Here is a 20363-nt window from a genome sequence, read left to right as displayed (position 1 = left end):
GATTTATTTATTTATTTTTACAAGTGGATGGACAGGTGTTTTAGCACCATTTGTTAAAAAGACTATCTTTGCTGGCTGCATTGCATTGCCTTTGCTCCTTTGTCAAAGGTTAGTTGACTATATTCATGTAAATCTATTTCTGGATTCTCAATTCTGTTTCATTGATCTATTTGTTTATTCTTTTACTAATACCACAGTTAAGCATTCTAAGTCTCAGATTCTTTCTTGTTAAAAATAATATTCTCTAAAGACGATCAAAATGCATATAATGAATTTAGCACAGTGCCTGGAGTAAGAGTCAATTCTCAAATGCTATTAGTAACAATCTATAACATTCCCATCAAACAAAATGAGAACTTTAACTACAAGTTTCTGAGGGTAAGAACTTGGTGTTTCAGGGAGAAATAGTTAAGACTGGCCTTAGGTTTTGAATATTATGGTACTATTCACTAAAAATAAGGAAACAAAACAGACATTAAGACAGGCTGGAGAAAGCATTTTAGAGTTTAAGGTGCTTATCAAAAGAACAGAATGTTTTCTTATGGAAAACAGAGGGGTTGCTGAGCTAAAACATGTAGGACTTTTAATCATTTGCAGACTCAGCTGAGAGTTTGAATTACAGCTTATCTATATATTGTGCGATTTTTCTCCAACAGCACTCTGCTGATGAGGCCATCAGTTGATTGAGTTTTAGGTAGTTGCTTTGCTTCTTTACCATATGCATCACACAGTGAATAATTATTAAAAGACAGAGTGAGTTTTTCCAAGTAAACAAAAGTGGAATGTATAAATGTAACTGAATGAGACTTAGTTAAAACCGTCTTAAGCAGCCAATTAGAATTAACTAGGAAAATTCTAATTTTGACAATTCTAACATCTGTTGTTGAACCACGTTATTTAGATGGCTAGTATAACACAGTAGGACTAAAAAGTAAAGAAGGGAGAGAGGAAGAAAAAAAACATTCCAAGGAATAGCATTACTAATCCAATAAATAAATTTACAAAAATCACTCACCCATTTTGAAAACAATTGCTTTGTGCTTCTGAATCATCACTATCACTGATGATCATAGTTTCCCCATCTATGCTACTAACATGTCCATTAGCAAAACCATTTTGATGTGATGGGGGAAGGACTTCCAAAATCCTACACTGTAACCTGAAATAAAATAATTTGAAAATGAAAATCGTTTGTTATTTCACAACTAAACATTTTGAACAATTGAACACTTACTTATTTAATGTCAGATGGGTAATGTGCCTATGTTGTAATGAAATCTGAGTGAGGCACAGCTCAGCAACAACACAAAAACCCAATCATTATGCTGAACAGCCACAAAGGATCTATTTTTTAAAGACTGTGGTTGACTGAATGAGCAACTTAAGAGAATCAGTAACATCCAATTTATTTGTGGATTAAATGCAATTTAAGATAAGATAAAAAATATTTTAAAGTTCAATTTATTAAAACTCTTAGCAATTATATTCTTTATTCCTTCTGCTAGTCCGGATTTAGTCTGTTCTTTTTTGCTTTCTTAAATTACAAAATTAGGTTAATTTGAGGTATTTGTCTTTTAATGTAAGCACTTTTAGCCATAAATTCTTCTTCAGCCCCGCTTTTGCTGTAGCTCATAAATTTTGTTATGTTGTATTTTTGTACTTGTTTGTTTCTATTTCTATTTTCTAACTTCCCTTGTGATTTTTTTCTTTTTTTGATCCACTGGATGTTTAAGAGTGTGCTATTAGGGTTGGAGGTGTGGTTCAAGTTCTAGAGGGCTTGCTTAGCAAGCCCAAAACCCTGAGCACTGTCAGGGAAAAAAAAAAAAAAAAAAAATCAAACCAAACCAAAAACAAAACAAAGAGTGTGTTTATTTAAATTCTACAAATGTGAATTTTCCAGTTATCTTGCTGTGGTCAGAGAAAATACACTGTCCGATATTGCAAGCATTAATCTTTGGTGTCAATTTGACTGGATTAAAGAATGACTTGACAGTTGGTAAAGCATTATTTCTGGGCATCTGTGAAGGTGTTTCTGGAGTAACACCTGGTGAGAGTAAGGCTGGTGAGAGTGAGTGGACATAGCGGGGAAGATATGCCCTCAATGTGGACAGACAGTCTCATCAGCTGCCTCCTTTCCAAGTACAACAAAAAGGCAGAGAAAAGGTGAACGTACTCTCTCTTCCTGGAGCTGGGAAATCCTTTTTCTACCCTTGGAGGAGAACTCTAGGCTCTTTTGGACTCTGGGATTTGCAATATCCCCACCCCTTTACCTCCTCCAGTTCTCTTCTCCTGAAGAATATCCCATTTGGACTGGAGAAGAATGTGCATGCATTGTTGAGTGTTCTGTGTATGTCTGCAAGATCGAGTTGGGTTTGTTATGTGGAAGTCCTCTATTTCCTTATCTTTTGGTTGTTCCAGCCACTATTATTGAAGATGGGGTATTTAAGTTTCCATCTATAATTGTTTGTTTCTCTTAGCAATTATATTCTAAAATAAAGTTACTGTTTAAAAAAATCAAATATTGGCATAATATCTCATTATACAGGTTGGGCCTTATGGTTTTTCAAAACGTTCAATATTTTAAAACTTAAAATTCTCCTGACTATAACCTTTTTGTTCTCACTGTAAATCTTGTGGTGTTTTCTAGCCTCTGGAAATTTCTCATACTCTAAACTCTATTGCCTCTATTCTGGCTTTTTTCTTTCTTTTAATTTTTGGCAGTACTGACATTTAAACTCAAGTCCTTGAGCTTACTTTACTAAGTACTAGGTCTAGAGCACACCTCTAGACCTTTTTGCTCTGGATATTTTGGAGATAGGGTTTGCTCTTGTTTCAACATTGTTTCTTTCACAGCACTGGGGTTGACTTCAGGCCTTGAACTTGCTAGGCAAGTGCTCTACCACTTGAGTCATGCTCCCAGACCTTGATGACGTCTTTACTTCTTGCCTTGAAATCATAAGTACACTTTGAATTCAAATTACTGTCATGATTGGAGGATATTTGTTGTTTCTCAAAACAGATTTCCAAAACTTTCTCATCCTTCAAGTTCTAGTTCCAGCTCTTTAATATTAGAAAATGAGAGCAAAGATGTTCTTCTCAACACCAAATATCCCTCTCTATCTTTCCTAACTACTCATGTACCTACATCAGAAGGGCTCTCCTCTACTCCATATCCTCTCCTCTTCCTGTGTGTTTTCAGTCTTGCTTTGCTAGAGACATAGTATCGAATATCCTGGAAAGCTTAGATCCACTCCCAGCTTTCTAGGGATTCCAACTCCTTAACACCCCCAACACCCGACATTGCTAAAATCAAACTTTATTCCAAAAACAAAGAGATCCAATTATAATAAATATCCTCTTACATGGAAGCACTCTGATAGTCATGGAGCAAGGTGAAAGCTAAACAAAGTTAACCTGCAGCTGTACCTGTGGTGCATACATTTTGCTTCTCTTAAAAATCATCAACAAATTGATGGCCACTTCCCATCAACTTATCATTTACTCTGTAGTGTTGTACCTTCTTTTCTCAGAGCTTATTCACACATATTCTCAAGCCTTGAAGAATGTTTTTTACCTATCCAGATATCCTCACTCAGTGGAGTGCTCCCTCTCTCATTGTACTGTCACATGGTTCAATAGTGTGATTTACATGGTCTCTCCATTTTCCCACTATTCCTTACACCTCACAATTCTGGTCATCTTAAATAAGAACTTGTTCCATATAGGTCAACTTTTACTGGTCAACAAATCTTACAATTTTGTCTTAGATTTATCTTCTGTAAACATTATCTCCTTTCTAAAAATTTCTACCTCTATTTTTATGGTCCTAAACCTCCCCTATTTACTACCTCTTTGTACTTTTCCTCTCTCTGTGCTGGTTCTTGTTATTCTCTTACTACAAAAATGTATTTATTTACTCCAAAGCACTATTTCATATTTTTCAATAGGCATATACTTTCCCTTGGTGTTTACTTTTCAACTCTATAATTATCTTATCCCTAGCTTTTAGTAATGTAGTAATTTTAAAAAAATTATGGCTGGCAGTTTCATGGGAGGCAGAGATTGGGAGGATCTTGGTTCAAGCAAGCCCAGCCAAAAAATTAGCAAGACCCCATCTCAACCAATAAGCTAAATGTTGTGGTTCATACTTCTAATATCAGCTAAGTGGAAGGAATAGGTAGGAGGACTGAGGTCTGAGGTCAGCTCTGGTCAAAAACACAAGACTCTATCCAAAGAATAAATAAATAATCATTTTCATCTCTGTGAAGATGAGCTTATGTAGCTCATGACATTTCATTACTGTTCAGTCACAATAACAAGTGTTGGTGAGCATATGGAACCACTTTGAAAAGTGTGGCAATTTCTCAAATGATTAAACAGAATTACCATATAACCCAACAATCCTGCTCAATAAATGCACAGAAACACTTGGATATAAATGTTCATAATGCATTATTCATCAAGCCAAAAAGTAGAAACAAGATGAATGTCTACCAACTGATAATTAAAATGACATATACTTAATACAACAGGATATTAGGGCTGATGGAGTGGCTCAACTGGTAGATCACCTGCCTAGCAAGCATGAAGCCCTGAGTTCAAACCCCAGTACTGCCAAAAAAAAAAAAAAAAAAAAAAAAAAAAAAAAGGACCATTTGCCTAGTAAAAAGTGCTAATACTTAAATGAAAAACTCAATAGAATATTATTCAGTAAAAATAAAAAAAAAAGGAGTGAAGCCAAGTGTGGTAACATACATCTGTAATCTCAGTACTAGGGATGCTGAGGCACTCTGGGAGATTGTAAATTCAAGGCTAGCCTGAGCTACATGGAGAAGACCCTGTCTTAAAAGGAGAAAAAATAATAAAATAGAATTAAGTACTGATATAGACTACAAAATGGATTATCCTTGAAAACATGCTAAAAGAAAGGGCCAGACACAAAAGACCACGTATTGTAGGGTTCCATTTATATGAACATCCAGGCTGAATTTTATGGTATATATAATACATCCCAATAAAGTTGCTTTTTAAAAGTCACAAGTAAAGGGCCAGGCATGGTAGCTTACACTTGTAATCTCAGGTATTCAGGGGGCAAGACTGGAGATGTATTAGTTCTAGGCTAGTTGGGGCAAAAAGCCATCTCAACAAATAAAGTGAGCATAGTATGTGCCTATAATCCCAGGTACATGAGAGGCATAGCTAGGAGGATCAAGGCCCAAGGCCAACCTAGGTAAAAAGTACAAGACCCTATCCAAATAATAAAGAAAAAAGGGCTGGGAACATAGCTCAAGTGGTAGAGCTCCTGCCTAGCAAATGTGAAGTCCTGAGTTTAAACCCCAATACTGCAAAAGAAGAAAGAAAAGGAAGAGCAAGAGTGAGAGAGAGAGAGGTCACAAGTAAAGGCAAAGACATAGTAGGAAGTAAATTTAAGAAGAGTACTGCTGGAATTGTACCTATTATACCTCTACAACTCTTAGTCTGACCCAACGGAGAGCTCATGAACTAAAAATAGGTTAAGCTGGGCGCCAGTGGCTCACACCTATAATCTTAGCTACTCAGGAGGCAGAGATCAGGAGGATCACGGTTCAAAGCCAGCCTGGGCAAATAGTTCAGAAGACCCCCATCTCGAGAAACCCATTACGAAAAAGGGCTGGTGGAGTGGTTCAAGGTGTAGGTCCTGAGCTCAAATCCCAGTACCACAAGAGCAAAAATAAAAAAAGAAGAAGAAAAGAGAGACTATGTTAAGCACATAAATCTCTGCTCTCTGAGAAAAAGTGGTTCCAGGTAAGAGACTTTGCTCACTATATCATCTATTTGGTCATCTCCTACCATGAATGAGTTTTGAGTTTTGATATATAAGAGCATTTTTAAGACTGCCTGCTCGTTTGCAGCCCCGTTCTTCTAGAAACTTCCTTTACCCACTATCATTTGCCACAAGACTACTGCCATATTTTCACAAAACACAGGTGATAGAGGGTGAGCTCCTTTTTGCTGGGTTAACATGTCTTCTGAAAATTTTTCCTGGAATCTAGACAATAAAAGCCAGTCCCTGTCCCAAGGCTGGCAGCCTTGTTTCCTACAATAAGAAAGAAGCGAGTGTGCAGTGAAAGGAGATAAAGCTTTTATGAGGGAAAGAAGGATGACCAGGTGATCAGTTTTCATATTCCTGTACTGTTTCAGACTTAGCTCACCTTGCCCATCTCAGGCTTAGCTGTTTAATCTCTCCTTCAATAAACTGCAATCCCCCATTTTGACTATGCCTTTCAAAATGAATTTTTGTTACTTTTTGCCAAAATAAACAAAATCATAAAATTCCAGAAAAATATTAGGCATGGTGGCACATGCCTATAGTCCCAGCACACCAAAGGCTGAAGTGGGCACAGAAGTTCAAGACCAGCCTGAGTAACATCGCAAGACCCCCACCTCAAGACAACAACAAAAAATAAGTTTTAAAAAACTCTTGAAAAAGCAAGCAATATTATTTAGAGCTAATTCATTTTGGGAAGCTAATAGATTTTTATAAGACAATAACACTTCTTTTTATTATTGTACATTCTTGCACATCCTTCTGTTCTCCTCTAGAATAGTAATAGTACCTCCATACAATATCTAATGTTGCTGTTAGGCATGAACTATAGCAGGAAATCCATAAACCAGAACTATGGATTTCCTGCTAGGAACTTTCCAACACACCCACGTAGAAAAAAAGATAACTGATTTACAGCACTCCAAGATTTAAGAATTGAGAAAATAAAGACTCTGTGGGTGAACTCAAAGCTCTCAAGGAATCTGAGATTTTTAGTCTTGGACAACCTTTCCTTTTTTCCTGACTTGAAATACTAAAATAAAAAGATAAAACGGAGGCCTTCTTGTTCTTACCACAGGCTGTGTTCTTACACTGATTGTTCAGAAATAGGAGGCAAAGTAAATCTACTCCATATCCACCTCAACCCAGGCCCTGTGCCTGGTCTGTGTTGTGAATGGGGAGACATAGGGAAAAGAAAAAAATGGAGACACTATTGCTACTTTTTCAGAAATGAAAGATAACCCAGATGAACTGAACAAATTCCTAGAAACATACAAACTACCAAAACTGACTCAAGAAGAAACAGAAAATCTGAATAGACCTATAACGAGGAAGGAGGTTGCATCAGTAATGAAAAATTTTTCAAGGAAGAAAAACCCAAGAACAAATGGCTTCACTGGTGAGTTTTTTTCTTTTCGTTTTGGTGGCACTGGGGTTTGAAGTCGGGACCTCACACTTGCTAAGCAGACACTCTACCACTTGAGCCACTCCACCAGCCCTTTTTATGTTGGGTATTTTTAAGACAGGGTCTCATGAATCATTTGCCTTAGGTTAGGTGCCTTTGGCAATCCTCCCAATCTGACTCCTAGCACCTAGGATTATAGGCATGAGCCACCAGGTCCAGGCCTTCCTTTTGGTTTTTTAAGACAGGCTCTTATGCTAGCCTTGAACTCAAGATGCTCCTGCCTCAGCCTCCCAAGTGCTGGAATTTTCGACATGTATCACCATGCCTGGTGAATTCTAATACAGAATTAACAAAAACTCTCTCAAAATCTTTCCCTTAAGAAGAGTGCAGTTGGAAATACTTCCTAACTCATACTATCAGGCCAGCATTACCTTAATACCCAACCAAAGACATACAGAATATATGAAGAACTCTTACAACTTAAAGAAAAACAACTTATTTCAAAATTGAGCAAAAGAGGACTGGAAGCATGACTCAAGCAGTAGAGTTGCCTGCTTAGCAAGTGTGAAGCGCCAAGTTCAAGCCTCAGTACTGAAAAAAAAAAAAGACTGAAAAAGACAGACATTTCTCCAAAGACAAATGTCAATAAGCACACGAAAGATGACGATCAGCTCATCAGTCATAAGGAAAATGCAAAATCAAAAGCACAAAGACAACATTTCGTACTCAATAGAATGGCCATTATTTACCTTAACGCTTGCTGGGTAAGGGTATAGAGAAATGGGAACCTAATGCATTGCTGGTGGGAACATAAAATGGTACAGCTACTGTGGAAAAGTTTACTGATTCCTCAACAACTCCACTTGTATGGATACATCCAAAAGAATCAAAAACAAGAACTTAAGTGCTTTTATACAAATATTCCCAAGAACCAAAATGTAGAATTAACCAGTGTCCATTAACAAATGTCGCTAAATACATACAATGCAATACTGGGACATAAAAAGAAGAAATGAAATTCTGATACATGCTACAATACGGATAAGCCCCGAAAACACATGTTCAGTGAAATAAGAACTATACGATTCCGCTTATATGAAGTATCTAGAAAGACAATTTCATGAAGACACAAAGTAGAATAAAGGTTACCAGGAGCAGGAGAAGGTGGAATGGGGATTCAGAGCCTCTGTCTGGAATGATGAGAAAGTTCTGGAAATGTGGTGAGGGTTACACAATACTATCAATGCTACTGAATTGATAAGTTAAGTGATATCACTTAACCATTATTTTATCACACCAAAAAGGAAAGAAACTTTTTAACAGTAAAGATTGAGAAAACATTTAATTACCAAGCCTATACAGGTAGCAAATGGCAATGGGATCTAAAAAATTGCAGGCTGACTTTCATCACTGGCCTATAGAAACAAACCAGTTTCTAAAGAGGAAAAACTACAGGAAGTCACATCAAAACTAATTATGTAGTCTACCCATAAAAGGCCTCTGTAATTTAGTGACATAAATTACACAAAATATGAAAGAGATAAAATGGACCCACTTTTTTTTTTTTTTTTGAGACAGGGTCTAGCTATTGGACCCACTTTTAAAGATTTCACATCCAGGGATCATATCACCTAGGCTTCCAGGAAGTGATGAAGGAAACTTTTTCAGAACCTAAGAGCAGCAGAGCCCCAGTGATTCCTTTAAGTGATGGTAATGGTGGACACAATTGGTGCAGGGCCTGAAGTGTCTGACAGTTCATCAGAGGAACAGCTTAACCAGAGCAGGGACCATGGAACTACAAGAGTAAGAGGACTAATTTACTTAAAACCAACAGAAACAATCACAATTCCCTTACAGAGAAATTAGGGAGAAGGAAACCAGAATTGCATTTGAGACACTGCCTAGAACATAAGTAAATATTTAACACATTAATTATAGTAGTTATCATCAATGCTGTTACTAACTTTGTACCACACCCAAACCACAGGTAGCATTCCTTGCCAACCTAATCAAGGCTGAGCCTCATTGTTACTCAAGAGGGTGAGTCAACACCCAATAGATTTTTTAAAGAAACTTAGTCTTTATCTTTCAAATCCACTTGCTACCATCTCTTGATTCTAGGGAGTCCAAAGAAGATTATTAGGGCATACAAAAAGGTTAGAGAATCATGAACTAAGACCCAGTTAGAGGGTCTCTGAGCACATAGAAACTTTCTAAATTAAAGGCATGCTCTAGGCCTGGGCATAGCTGCACACACCTGTTAATCCCATCCACTCAGGAGGCCCAGGTAGGAGGAATGAGCTCAAGTCAGGCCCAGGGAAAAAGCATGAGACCCCATCTAAAAACAAACTAAAGGAAAAAGGACTGGGGGTTATGACTCAAGTGGTAGAACACTTGCCTAGCAAGTGTGAGACCCTAAGGTTAAACCTCAGTACCACCAAAAAAAAGGAAAAGATTATTTGAAGATATAGTGGATGTTGACAATCAAAAACTGATCCTTATTATCATCAGGGTTTTTGTGTGCTCAATAGTACACACTTCTACATTTCTCTCATATCAACCAACTCTACAAATTACAGTTTTCAAAAGATGAATTCAGGGTCAGATTTAAATCATTTGCTCTTGCCCATACAAGTTAATAGCACAGCCAAAACTTTAACTGACCCTGAAGTCCATATACTTTCTACTTTTTCACTATTAGATTTGAGGGGGAACAAAAGCATTATACCAACTCAAGTGTATTTCAGAGCTTAAGCCCAGGCAGTGAGAGGTTCCTTAAAGTGCTAAGAACTTAAACACACTTTAGAATGAAAGCGAGACTGTGGAACATCAAGAAGCACAGAAATCAGAACGTATTATTACTTAAGAGGGCTGGAGGTGTGGCTCAAGTGGTAGAGCACCTGTCTGGCAATTGGGAAGCCCTGAGTTCAAATTCAGTACCATAAAAAAAAAATAGAGCAAACATGTCATTAAATAGTCACAAATTCATCACAGTGACTAGCTGGACGTGGAAATAGCCTCTTATGAAAATATTCTGGAATGGTATATACTTCTACCCACAAAAAAAGGTGTTTTTAATAGTCACTGTTTGGTTTTGTTTTTTTGGTCACTGTTTAATTTACATTTCCAAAATAAAAATTCAACAAAATAAAGGCAAACTATGAAGCATTCTAGAATTGAGACAAATACAGAATTTTTAAGAGGCACCTGGGATAGAAGGTAAACACTAGCAAAGAGAAAGGCCAGAAGCCCAGAAGACCTACTTGAAATAAAGGCCTGCTTTCTTATGTTTAGGTTTCTGAAAATGGAGTATTCTGACTCTGTGGTACACTACACACTCGTTCCTCCTGTGCTGCCTCATTCACCTTTTATTTTCTTGTAATCCAGGGGCATGAATATTTAAAATGCTGAACTTGGATAAATACTTCAACGTCAAAGGTAGAAACAAAATAAATATTAATTTGCAATTCAAAACAAAACCAACTAGGAAGATATGTGATACCTAATTGTAAATGAAAGAAAGCAGACCACTCAAGCAAGACTGCTACTTTACACAGGGGGAAAAAAAAATACAGCTATGTTAACGGTCAGTGGGGAGGAGGTCAGAAAATGGTTGTTCATTTTTATACAAATTGATCAGAGTAGGCAAAGAATGTTTCATTGTGAACTGTTCTAAGGTTCTAAGTCTATAAAGTTCTTATTGTTCTTTTTATTATTAGCTAAAGATCTTATTATTTTTCCAATTGACATTTGACATTTTGTATTTTGTATATATAATAAGCCAAATGTCATAAGGTAATAGTAATGGTTGTTAGTTTTTTTTTGTTTTGGTTTTTTTTTTTTGCTGTACTGGGGTTTGAACTCAGGGCCTTGAGCTTGCTAGGCAGGCACTCTACCACTTGAGCCAAATGGGTTAAACTGTTTCTGCATTTATCTGGATTGGTTTTTTTTTTTGGTGGTAGTGTGGTTGAACTCAGGGCTTCACATTTGCTAAACAGGTGTTCTGTCACTTGAGCCATACCACCAACACACCCATTAGATTCATTATTAAAAGATATACAGTGAGGTATGGTGGCACATGCCTATAATCGCAGCACTCCAGAGGCCTAAGTAGGAGGATCACTTGAGCTCAGGAGGTGGGAGAGATCAGCTTGGACAACATAATAAAACACCATCTCAAAATAAAATAAAATAATACAACCATAAATTTTATTTTAACAAATGAAAATATTCAAGAAGAAAATTCTAGATACAAGATACTCAGATTAAACTCTACGTATTTCTAATCAGTATGATATTAGTAAGCTGTTTAAACTCCTTAGTATTCAAAATGATCATAACGCTTTATTAATTAGTATAGCTGAAATAACAACCAAGTTAATTAAAACTTTAACAAAGAGACTTTTTAAAATTCCAAATAGTAATATTCAAGTTAATAGGTATTCAAGTGTTTGTGGGTTCAACTTTTATGTTGGCCTAACATACTGATGTAATAAATACATAACATGCGGTAACTCTGCAAGGCCAGACCTATGTATGATTATATGAAGATTAGAAAACATAGTTAAAAATTTTACATGAAAAGCTATCGTTGTTTTGGTAGCAAGTGACCTTTTGTGTTTCAGCAGTACTGGGGGTTGAACTCAGGGTCTTGTGCTGGCTAGGCAGGTGCTCTACTTGAGCTATACATCGTCGGCCCTTACACTGACTACTTTTGAGATAGGGTCTTGCTTTATGCCCAGGCAGGCCTGGACTGCAATCCTCCTTTTTTGTACTTCCCACATAGCTGGAATGAAAGGTGCACATCACTATACTGAGTCATTACTTGAGATGGGGTCCTGTGAAATTTTTTTTTATGAATGGTCTTGAACCATGATCCTCCCCATCTCTACGTCCCAAGTAGCTAGAATGACAGGCTTGAACCACTGTGCTGGCAGCAAGTTACCTTTTGTTTCAACATAATAACAGCATTTTCAAACAAATAAATATGCCTCCATGCGAAGGATGAATAGGAAGAGACCTCTTGCCTGACCCCCATTCTCTGCCATCCTGAAGAGTGAAAATGATGGTTCTAGTATGGTTGTGATGAACAAAAGAAAAGGTCTGAGTTCCTGAGAACTCTGTAGGCATGTCATACCTGCCCTCCACTACATACTTCTGGACTTAACTTTGTACAAGGGAGAAATTACTATTTTATTTATACTATTAAATGTTTTTACATTATACATATTTAAGTCAAATCCTGGGTGATGAGGAAAAGCAATCTACAGTCAAGTGTGCTAGGTGTTTTTATTAAACACTGATTGCTGTTTTTTGTTGTTGTTGAGACAGGGTTTTACTATGTAGCTCTGGCTGGCCTTCAATTCACAATCCTCCTGCTTTAGTCTCCTGAGTAACTGGGATTGCAGCTGTGCACCATCATGCACAGCTATACTAACTGCTTTATAAATATTTTACCTATGTTGAGTTCATTTTAGAAGTCAAAGAACTGATCCCTTATTTTATCCAAAATAACTGAGTAAGATTTTCAAATTTGAAGGATATCATTGGTAATACAGATTTTAAATATTTGTTTCAGAAAACTGAAAATCAGAAGAAGGCAAAAAAAGTTTAACAGTCTATGGCTTAAAAAAGAGGCAATCCCTAGCACCTTAAAAACACTAGTGACAGGAAAAAAGTGAGTATGGCTACACAAGAACAACATAAGAAAGCCTTGTAGTGATAGAAACGTTCTGTATCCTAATAGTGGAGGTACTGTACAATTTTGCATGATAATAACATTGGAGAAAACTATTACTTTACAGTGGCTTATGAAGCTACAATTGTCTCAAAACAGAAAATTTAATTTTAAAATATCAATGATAGATAATAATAAAATATTAGCTCCATTAAGAGGAGAAATAAATCAGTAAGAGATGAGAGTAATGGATACTCTCCATTGCTATAAAACTAGAAATAATAAGCAGGCACTCAGGAGGTCAAGCGAGGAGCTCAAGCTTGAGATCAGCTGGGCTACACAGTGAGACCCTGTCTCAAAACAACAAAAACAAAACAACCTACAGTAATGATGACATTACCATACTGGTGAAATGAAGATCAGAGGAAGAGAACCAAGTGCAGAAACAGACCATGATTCCATTTGTATTTATATTCTGGAAAAAGCAAAATTTTAAGGATAGAAAACAGATCAATGGTGGCCATAGACTAAGAGGGGCAAGGGCTGACAATGAAGGATCACAAGGAAGTTGGGGAGGGGCCAACAGAAATGATCAGTGGTTTGACTGTGGTGAGTTATATGATTGCATGTGTGCAAAGTCAGAGCTATACTCCAAAAAAGAATTTTATCTTATGCAAATTCTATAAAACTTATTTTTATAAAAGGTGAGAAAAGTAAGGTACTTTAGCAAAACTTTATTAGTTTAAACTACTTAGGATAAAGACTGATCTGAGTATAAATTACTATGGAAATTATTTTTTTTCTTCTTTTGCAGTACTACGGATTGAACTCAGGGCCTTAAAAGCTTGCTAGGGAAAAGCACTGCCACTTGAGCACTTTTCTAAAAATATAAAATTACGTAAGAATGGCTAATTGAAGTAGTTCTATTTGTTAGATCTCAGAAAACTATAGATTGGTCCTGGTATACTTAGAATAAAAGCCAGAACTGTGTATAATGCAAAAAAAAAAATGTAAAAGAGACCTATTCTAGTTTGTTTCCACATCAAAAATATATAAAAGTCAATGTTAGGCTGGAGGAGTGGCTCAAGTGGTAGAGCACCTACATAGCAAGCATGAGGCCCTGAGTTCAAACCCCATTACTGACCCCCCCCACAAAAAAAAAAAGTACAGCACAGCAAAACAGATGAAAGAATTTACAAATAAGTTATTATATACACAAGAAATTAAGGTCAAAATTTATACTTTATTTCTCCATTCTCAAATTCTGTCAACTGAGAAATCTAGTTGGAGATATCTTTTGGATAGCTCAAATAAAAAAACCTGACCCTAGGCTGGGCCCCAGTGGCTCATACCTATAATCATGGCTACTCAGGAAGCAGAGATCAGGAGGATCAAGAATCAAGGACAGCTCTGACAAATAGTTCATGAGACTCTACCTTGAAAATAACTAACAAAAGCAGGGCTGGTAGAGTGACTCAAGTGGTAGAATGTATGCTTAGCAAGTGTGAGACCCTGAGTTCAAACCCCAACACCTCAAAAAAAGAAAAAAAAAAAAAAAAAAAAGCCTGACTCTATCCTAAGGGTAAGTAAATATTTTTCTATGACAACAACAAAATCAACATGCTGACTGAATCATTGACTAAGAGGAGATGAGCAAAGACAAAAGCATGTATCTTTGGAAAGAAAACTAACATTGGCTTCTCCAAAATAACCAGAGCAAAGTAGACTGGAGGTGTGGCTCAAGTGGTAGAGCACTTGTGAAGCCCTGAGTTCAAATTCTAATCCCACCAAAAAGAAATCTAAAATTTAAACATCAAAAAAAAAATTCAACTCCAAGCCCATTCTAATGGCCACTCGTAGCAAATTATTAATGCAGATATAAATTATTTGGCTTTACCATACATATCCTCTATTCTTTCTATTTAAAGGTTAGAGATATAATCACTATCTCAATAAGACTTATTTTTGTCCTCTTAATGCATTTATTTTATTCTATCCTACATCAGTCTCTCACATGCATTTCATTTATACTTGCCTTGCAAACATTAGCACAAATACATACAGCAATATAATGTTTGAGAACAAGTTTGATAATTTATTCATGTTTAGTTACTGGTTACATCTGGCAGTGGTTTTCAGAAGATATTTAACTTAAGTGGCTGAAAAAAACTTCAAAACCCAGCCCACCAAGTTTTATCTTCTTTATAGCACTGATAAATATGTGCAATTGTCCTTCTGATTTATACCTCTCTGTACTAAAATGTAAGTCCCAAGTCCCTATTACATTTACTACTGTCTTCCCAATGCCTACATCAGTACCCAGCACACACTACTTAATGAATTACATAAAGTTCACTGCTTGAAAGAGGACGTTTTTGAGTTTGAGGCCAGCCTGGCCTACATAGTAAGACCCGGTTAGAAAACAACCACCAGACTGGAGGGGTGGCTCAAGCAGTAGAGCCTGCTTTATAAGGGTGAAGCCCTAAGTTCAAATCCCAGTACAAAAAAAAGAAAAAACCACCAAAACAAACAAAAATCTTTGATCTGACCACACTCTGAATTTTGTAAAATGTTCAAATAACTATGCTTAGAAACTATAAAATGTTCAAAAAAAGGGAAATGTAAATAGACAAGGCTCAATAAATTCATCCTACTAGAATCTGTTAATCCTGATTAACTGCTATCTTTCTATCATTTTCACACTCATATACTCTTCCCAAACAGAAGCACAGTGGTTCTGATACTCACTGCTTATGCTTGAAAACTTTCTCTACCACATGTGACCCTTGGGCAAATTTTAATTAATTAGCCTCTATGTTTGAGCTCCTTAATTGTAAAATGAGCAAGTAAGCACCTATCACATATGTTATTGTGGGACTTAAATATTACCCATAAAAATCTTAGAACAGTGCTTGCACACGGTTAGCTCTCAAAAAGTTTACAAGTAGCAGCCAGACACCAGTGGCTCATGCCTGCAATCCTAGATACTCAGGAGGCAGAGATCAGAAGGATCGAGGTTCAAGGCCAGCCCTGGCAAATAGTTTGCAAAATCTATCTCAAAAATACCTAACATAAAAAAGAGCTAGTGGAGTGGCTAAAGTGGTAGAACACCTGCCTAGTAAGTGTAAAGCCCTGAGTTCAAGACCAAGTGACACAAAAAGAAAAAGAAAAAAAAAAGTTTCTCAGTGTTGGGCATGGTGACATATGCCTGCAATCCCAGCACTTGGGAGGCAAAGGCAGGACAATTTTGACTTTAAGACCAGCCTGAGCTACATAGCAAGACCCTGTATCAAAGGCTGGGGATGTAGTTCAGTGGTAGGTTGCCTTGCCTAGCATGCCCAAGGAAAGTTTACTTATATTGTAATCATCTTCCTAAAATGACAAACTCTCAAGAACAGTGACTGATATAAGAAAATTGGACTGACTAGAAAAAAAAAAGATGAGTCATGACAGTCAGCATTTCACTTGACTCTGTCAAGAACAGGAGGAATCTAACATTTAATGAGTGCCTTACTAGGCAGCCATTACACTGGGCTCCTTACGAAAGTTAACCGCTGCGGCAAGATGTAATTATCATATTGAATCATACCTCTCTGATTTCTTCCCGTATTAACTCTGAATTTAGTCATGTGTGTTGCTTTAGCCAATGGAACCATTAGCAAACATGGAGCATGCTGAGGCTTCCACTATGCTTACACATCAGGAACCTTTCTGCCATCCTAGGAACAAGTGTGGGTTAGCCTCCTAAAGAATGAGAGCCACATGGAAATTGCATCTTGCCAGTCTAAGACTCAAACTTGTGAGCAAGGCTCAAGGACCTAGACAGTCTCATCCAAACTAGGTCAGTACAGAGCAGAGCATGGCAGTCAACCACAGAAGTGTGAGAATGTTTACTTATTTAAGCCACTAATCCATAATTTGTTATGCAACAAAAACTAGTGCAACCACCAGTTTTAGAGATCAGTTAAGAAGACATAAGCAACTAGCAACACATAGCAACTCACTTGGACTCCAAAGGCCATTTCCACCGTATCAAACCACCTTTGTATTCCTACTTGAAATTTCTGGTAAAAAGGTAATCTCTGGTGATTTACCTTACAACTCTTGTTCAACTTTTTCCTCTGTACCAGTAGTCAGTACACTGTGGCCCCTGAGCCAAATCCAACTTACCAAGTTTCTGAATGGCCTTCAAGCTAAGAATGGTTTATATATTTTTAATGGTTCAAAACAGAAATCAGAAGAATATTTTATGGTAAGCAAAAATAATGTGAAATTCAATTTTTAATTTATCAGTGGAATTTTGGTGGAATACAGTCATGCTGACTCCTTTATGTTGGGTAGTTGAGATAAGACTACACAGACTACAAAAGCCTGTAATATTGACTATCTGGATCTTTATTATTTCAAAAAGCATGCCAGTCCCTTCTCAGGGACTGGCATTAATAAAGCATAATAAAGCATTTTGCCCAGTGCTTAGTGATAAGTAGTTCTACATTAATTTTTGTACTTTTACTACTTTTTTTTCCCTTTTATTGAAAATTATTTTCAATTATTTATCTTAGTTTTCCTTTAACTTTCGTCTTAGGATGACCTCTGAATTTGTCTAAGAAAGAAAGTAATTCCATTTTTAAAATGGCAATTTGAACTATAGGTCACATGAATTTTGCTTACATGTAAAACTATAGGCCTCCAAGACAGCATGGGAAACTAATGAACTATATTTTTACCCTCTCAAAATAATTGCAAGTACCTGTGAGAAAAGCTGTCTATTCAGAAGGTCGAGGCAGGAAGATAAGGATTTCAAGGCTAGCCTGGACTACATATGAATTCTAGGCCAGCCTGGGCTACAAGACCCTGTCTCAAAAACAAAACAAACAAAAAGTCTGAAAACAGATTGCCCAAAACCCACTTAAAAAAAAAAAAGTAAATGAATAATTATATTAGGACTCAATTTTTTTAGTTTATTTCAAATTCTACCTTTACATTGAATGATGATCAATACAATGAGTCCAAATGTTTGTTGTATGATTTTTACCTCCTGATTAAATTATCCTATCAAAGGACAGGAGAGAAAACACAGGTGAATGTATTTGAGTTCTAGCTCATCATTCCTCCAACCCAACATTAAACAATGATTATTAGGTTTGTTAAAAAAAAAAAAAAAAAAAAGTATAAAAGTGATTCAAACTCAAATGCCTTAAAATATGCTTGTATCTTCCACACGACCCCTTCCCCCCACTGCCAGTGGGTAGTACTGGGGTTTGAACTCAGGGCCTTCTTGTGTGTCATTTTTTCAGAAAACCACATACAAATGTGGGAAGATTAGCTTTAAAAAATGCTATCTTTCTAAGATGATGAATTTATTAACTTATTCTTAAATAAATCTATTCCTTGACTATTATTCAGAGACATATGCTAGCTCTAGGCATCTTCCTTCAGTTTGGTCTAAATTTTACAGTATCTGGCAGCTATTCATTACAGTCTATCTTAAGAAGTTGTGACTTTTTCCTATTTTTGAGGGGAGGTGTAGCCCTCTATCTCTTAAAAAAAAAAAAGGAAGAAACCTAATGACCCCTAATTAAGATATTTGAAACAGCAGTATAATACAGCTTAAAAATATTCACATTAATCATGTCATTTCATCCTGTATGGCAACCCAGTAAGGCAAGGGTTCATTTAATAGATGAAAAGACTAAAACTCAGAGAGTTTAGACTACTTGCTCAGAACCACAGCACTGTACATAAATAACAGAATCCAAATCCAAGGATACAGTGAAAGAAATGACTCTGTATGTCAGTCCTACTTGAATGTAAATCTTACCATTTACTCCATGACTTTTCACTGCTATAACTCCAGTGTTGAGAACAGTTCAAGCAAATAACAGGAGATGGATAAATGTACATTGAACAATTACCCCCAAAATCACTTAACTTCTTTGGCACTGTTTCCTTATCAGTAAATGCAGACAGTAAATTTTGCCTCACACCTACCTGACACAATGTATACAACAAAGCATCTGACAGGTTTTAAGAATTAATAGACCAGTTTAATACTCTTTTCACAAGACCACCTGACCTCTTACTTCTGCAGGCTCTAATAACAAATGTCATAGTGTTGGGCAGGCCAAGTAGGGAGGGTAAAGAGCCAAACTGTTCTGGCTTTCTTTGCCCTACCTCAGCCAACTAGTCAGCTCTTTTGTTTTGTTTTTGTTTTTAGAAGAATCTGTTAGCTGACTGCTTATTTCAAAGCAGAAAATCTTGGTGGGGATAAGGAAGCACCTAACTTGTACTTGTGAGGTGCAAAGAGACGGAGGAGGATAGTAAATGTAAGAACAGAACATTGACGGCAGATCCAGAAGATGTATACCAGCAAATTCAACACAACGATGGTTCCTGTCCCATTTCTCTGTAACTCTGTATGCTCTTTCCTGGAAATCTCACAGAGGTAAGTGACTTAAATAATTTGCCAAAAAGTTATACAGGTAGTTAGCTAGTAGAGGTTCAATTCCAATCTAGTCAGTTTGGCAAGTTTGTATCTTGAAAATATTTCAACCAAAATTTAAAGGAAAAGCATAAAAGTACAAAGGCATATGTAGGAATTAAGATTTACAGTTAAAGAAATCACAAGGTATTGTTGAAGATTAATTTTAGTAGGTAATGTAATTTTTAACAAAAAAATTAGTTAATATAGAAAAAAATGTGAACTTCTATATAAGTCTCTTGAGTCAACAGCAGCAGTATTCCTCCAGTGAAATGCTACTATATTCTATTTATAGAGTCAACATGTGTACAACATATACACACACACTCTCACAAAATGACCTGAAAGGACATCACTGTTCAATAAGCTCAGTGTAAGCCCAAAGCCTAAATCTTTCACTATCAATTTCTGCCTCGTATAAAACTAGAAATAACTTTTCTCAAAGACCCAAAAAATATTCTATTAAAACCAAGCAGTACATACATGAATGTTTATTTTTATTCTCTATCCTGCAATTGTATTATTGTTTATACTATTTTAAAAGCTCTTTTAAATTACATTTACTGCTTATTTAAGAACCAAAAAATGAAACATATTTACAGCAGCATAACAAAAACTTTAAAGTGCTAGTATTTCATACATACTTCTTACATATTGTTAACAAAAAAGCCAAAAGAAAAAGAAGCAAAAGATCTGAACCAGCAAGTTAAACACTGAGATATCAGATAAGGCAAAAGTTAAGGCTAAAATATTCAGTGCTGGTGTTAACGTGGGGACCCAGGCCTAGCCTCAATGCCACATAACCTGGATGCTCCTGAATTGCTTCACTCACAGGCTTATCACAGTATTTGATCACTTACATGTTTCTCTCTTAAGTGAGCTCCTTAAGAGCATCTTAATCCTTTTCATATCCGTGATACCGAGCCCAGGAATTAGCCTATGAGAGGCACTCATGAATAACATAAGCAACATGTCCGTGAAACAAAATCAGACC

General features: G+C 36.5%; 1 protein-coding gene and 2 non-coding genes across 4 annotated transcripts in view; 1 reads left to right on the top strand and 2 right to left on the bottom strand.

Moving 5' to 3' along the window:
• Window positions 1-20363, bottom strand: part of Baz1a (bromodomain adjacent to zinc finger domain 1A) — an 85418-nt gene that overhangs the window by 50127 nt on the left and 14928 nt on the right. For both annotated transcript variants that reach the window (XM_074068160.1, XM_074068159.1), the window contains exon 3: window positions 1016-1159. In XM_074068160.1, coding sequence (XP_073924261.1) covers window positions 1016-1159 — 144 coding nt within the window. The remainder of the gene's footprint in view (window positions 1-1015; window positions 1160-20363) is intronic.
• On the bottom strand, window positions 1243-1344 carry LOC141421834 (small nucleolar RNA U13). Its single transcript, XR_012446524.1, has one exon. It is a non-coding gene; the product is annotated as a small nucleolar RNA U13 (small nucleolar RNA).
• LOC141422266 (small nucleolar RNA SNORA51) lies at window positions 6863-6994 on the top strand. Its single transcript, XR_012446860.1, has one exon. It is a non-coding gene; the product is annotated as a small nucleolar RNA SNORA51 (small nucleolar RNA).

Source organism: Castor canadensis, chromosome 3 (assembly GCF_047511655.1).
Source record: "Castor canadensis chromosome 3, mCasCan1.hap1v2, whole genome shotgun sequence".
NCBI lineage: Eukaryota > Metazoa > Chordata > Mammalia > Rodentia > Castoridae > Castor > Castor canadensis.
The sequence above is the reverse complement of the archived record's forward strand: the minus strand, read 5'-3'. Positions and strand labels throughout refer to the sequence as shown.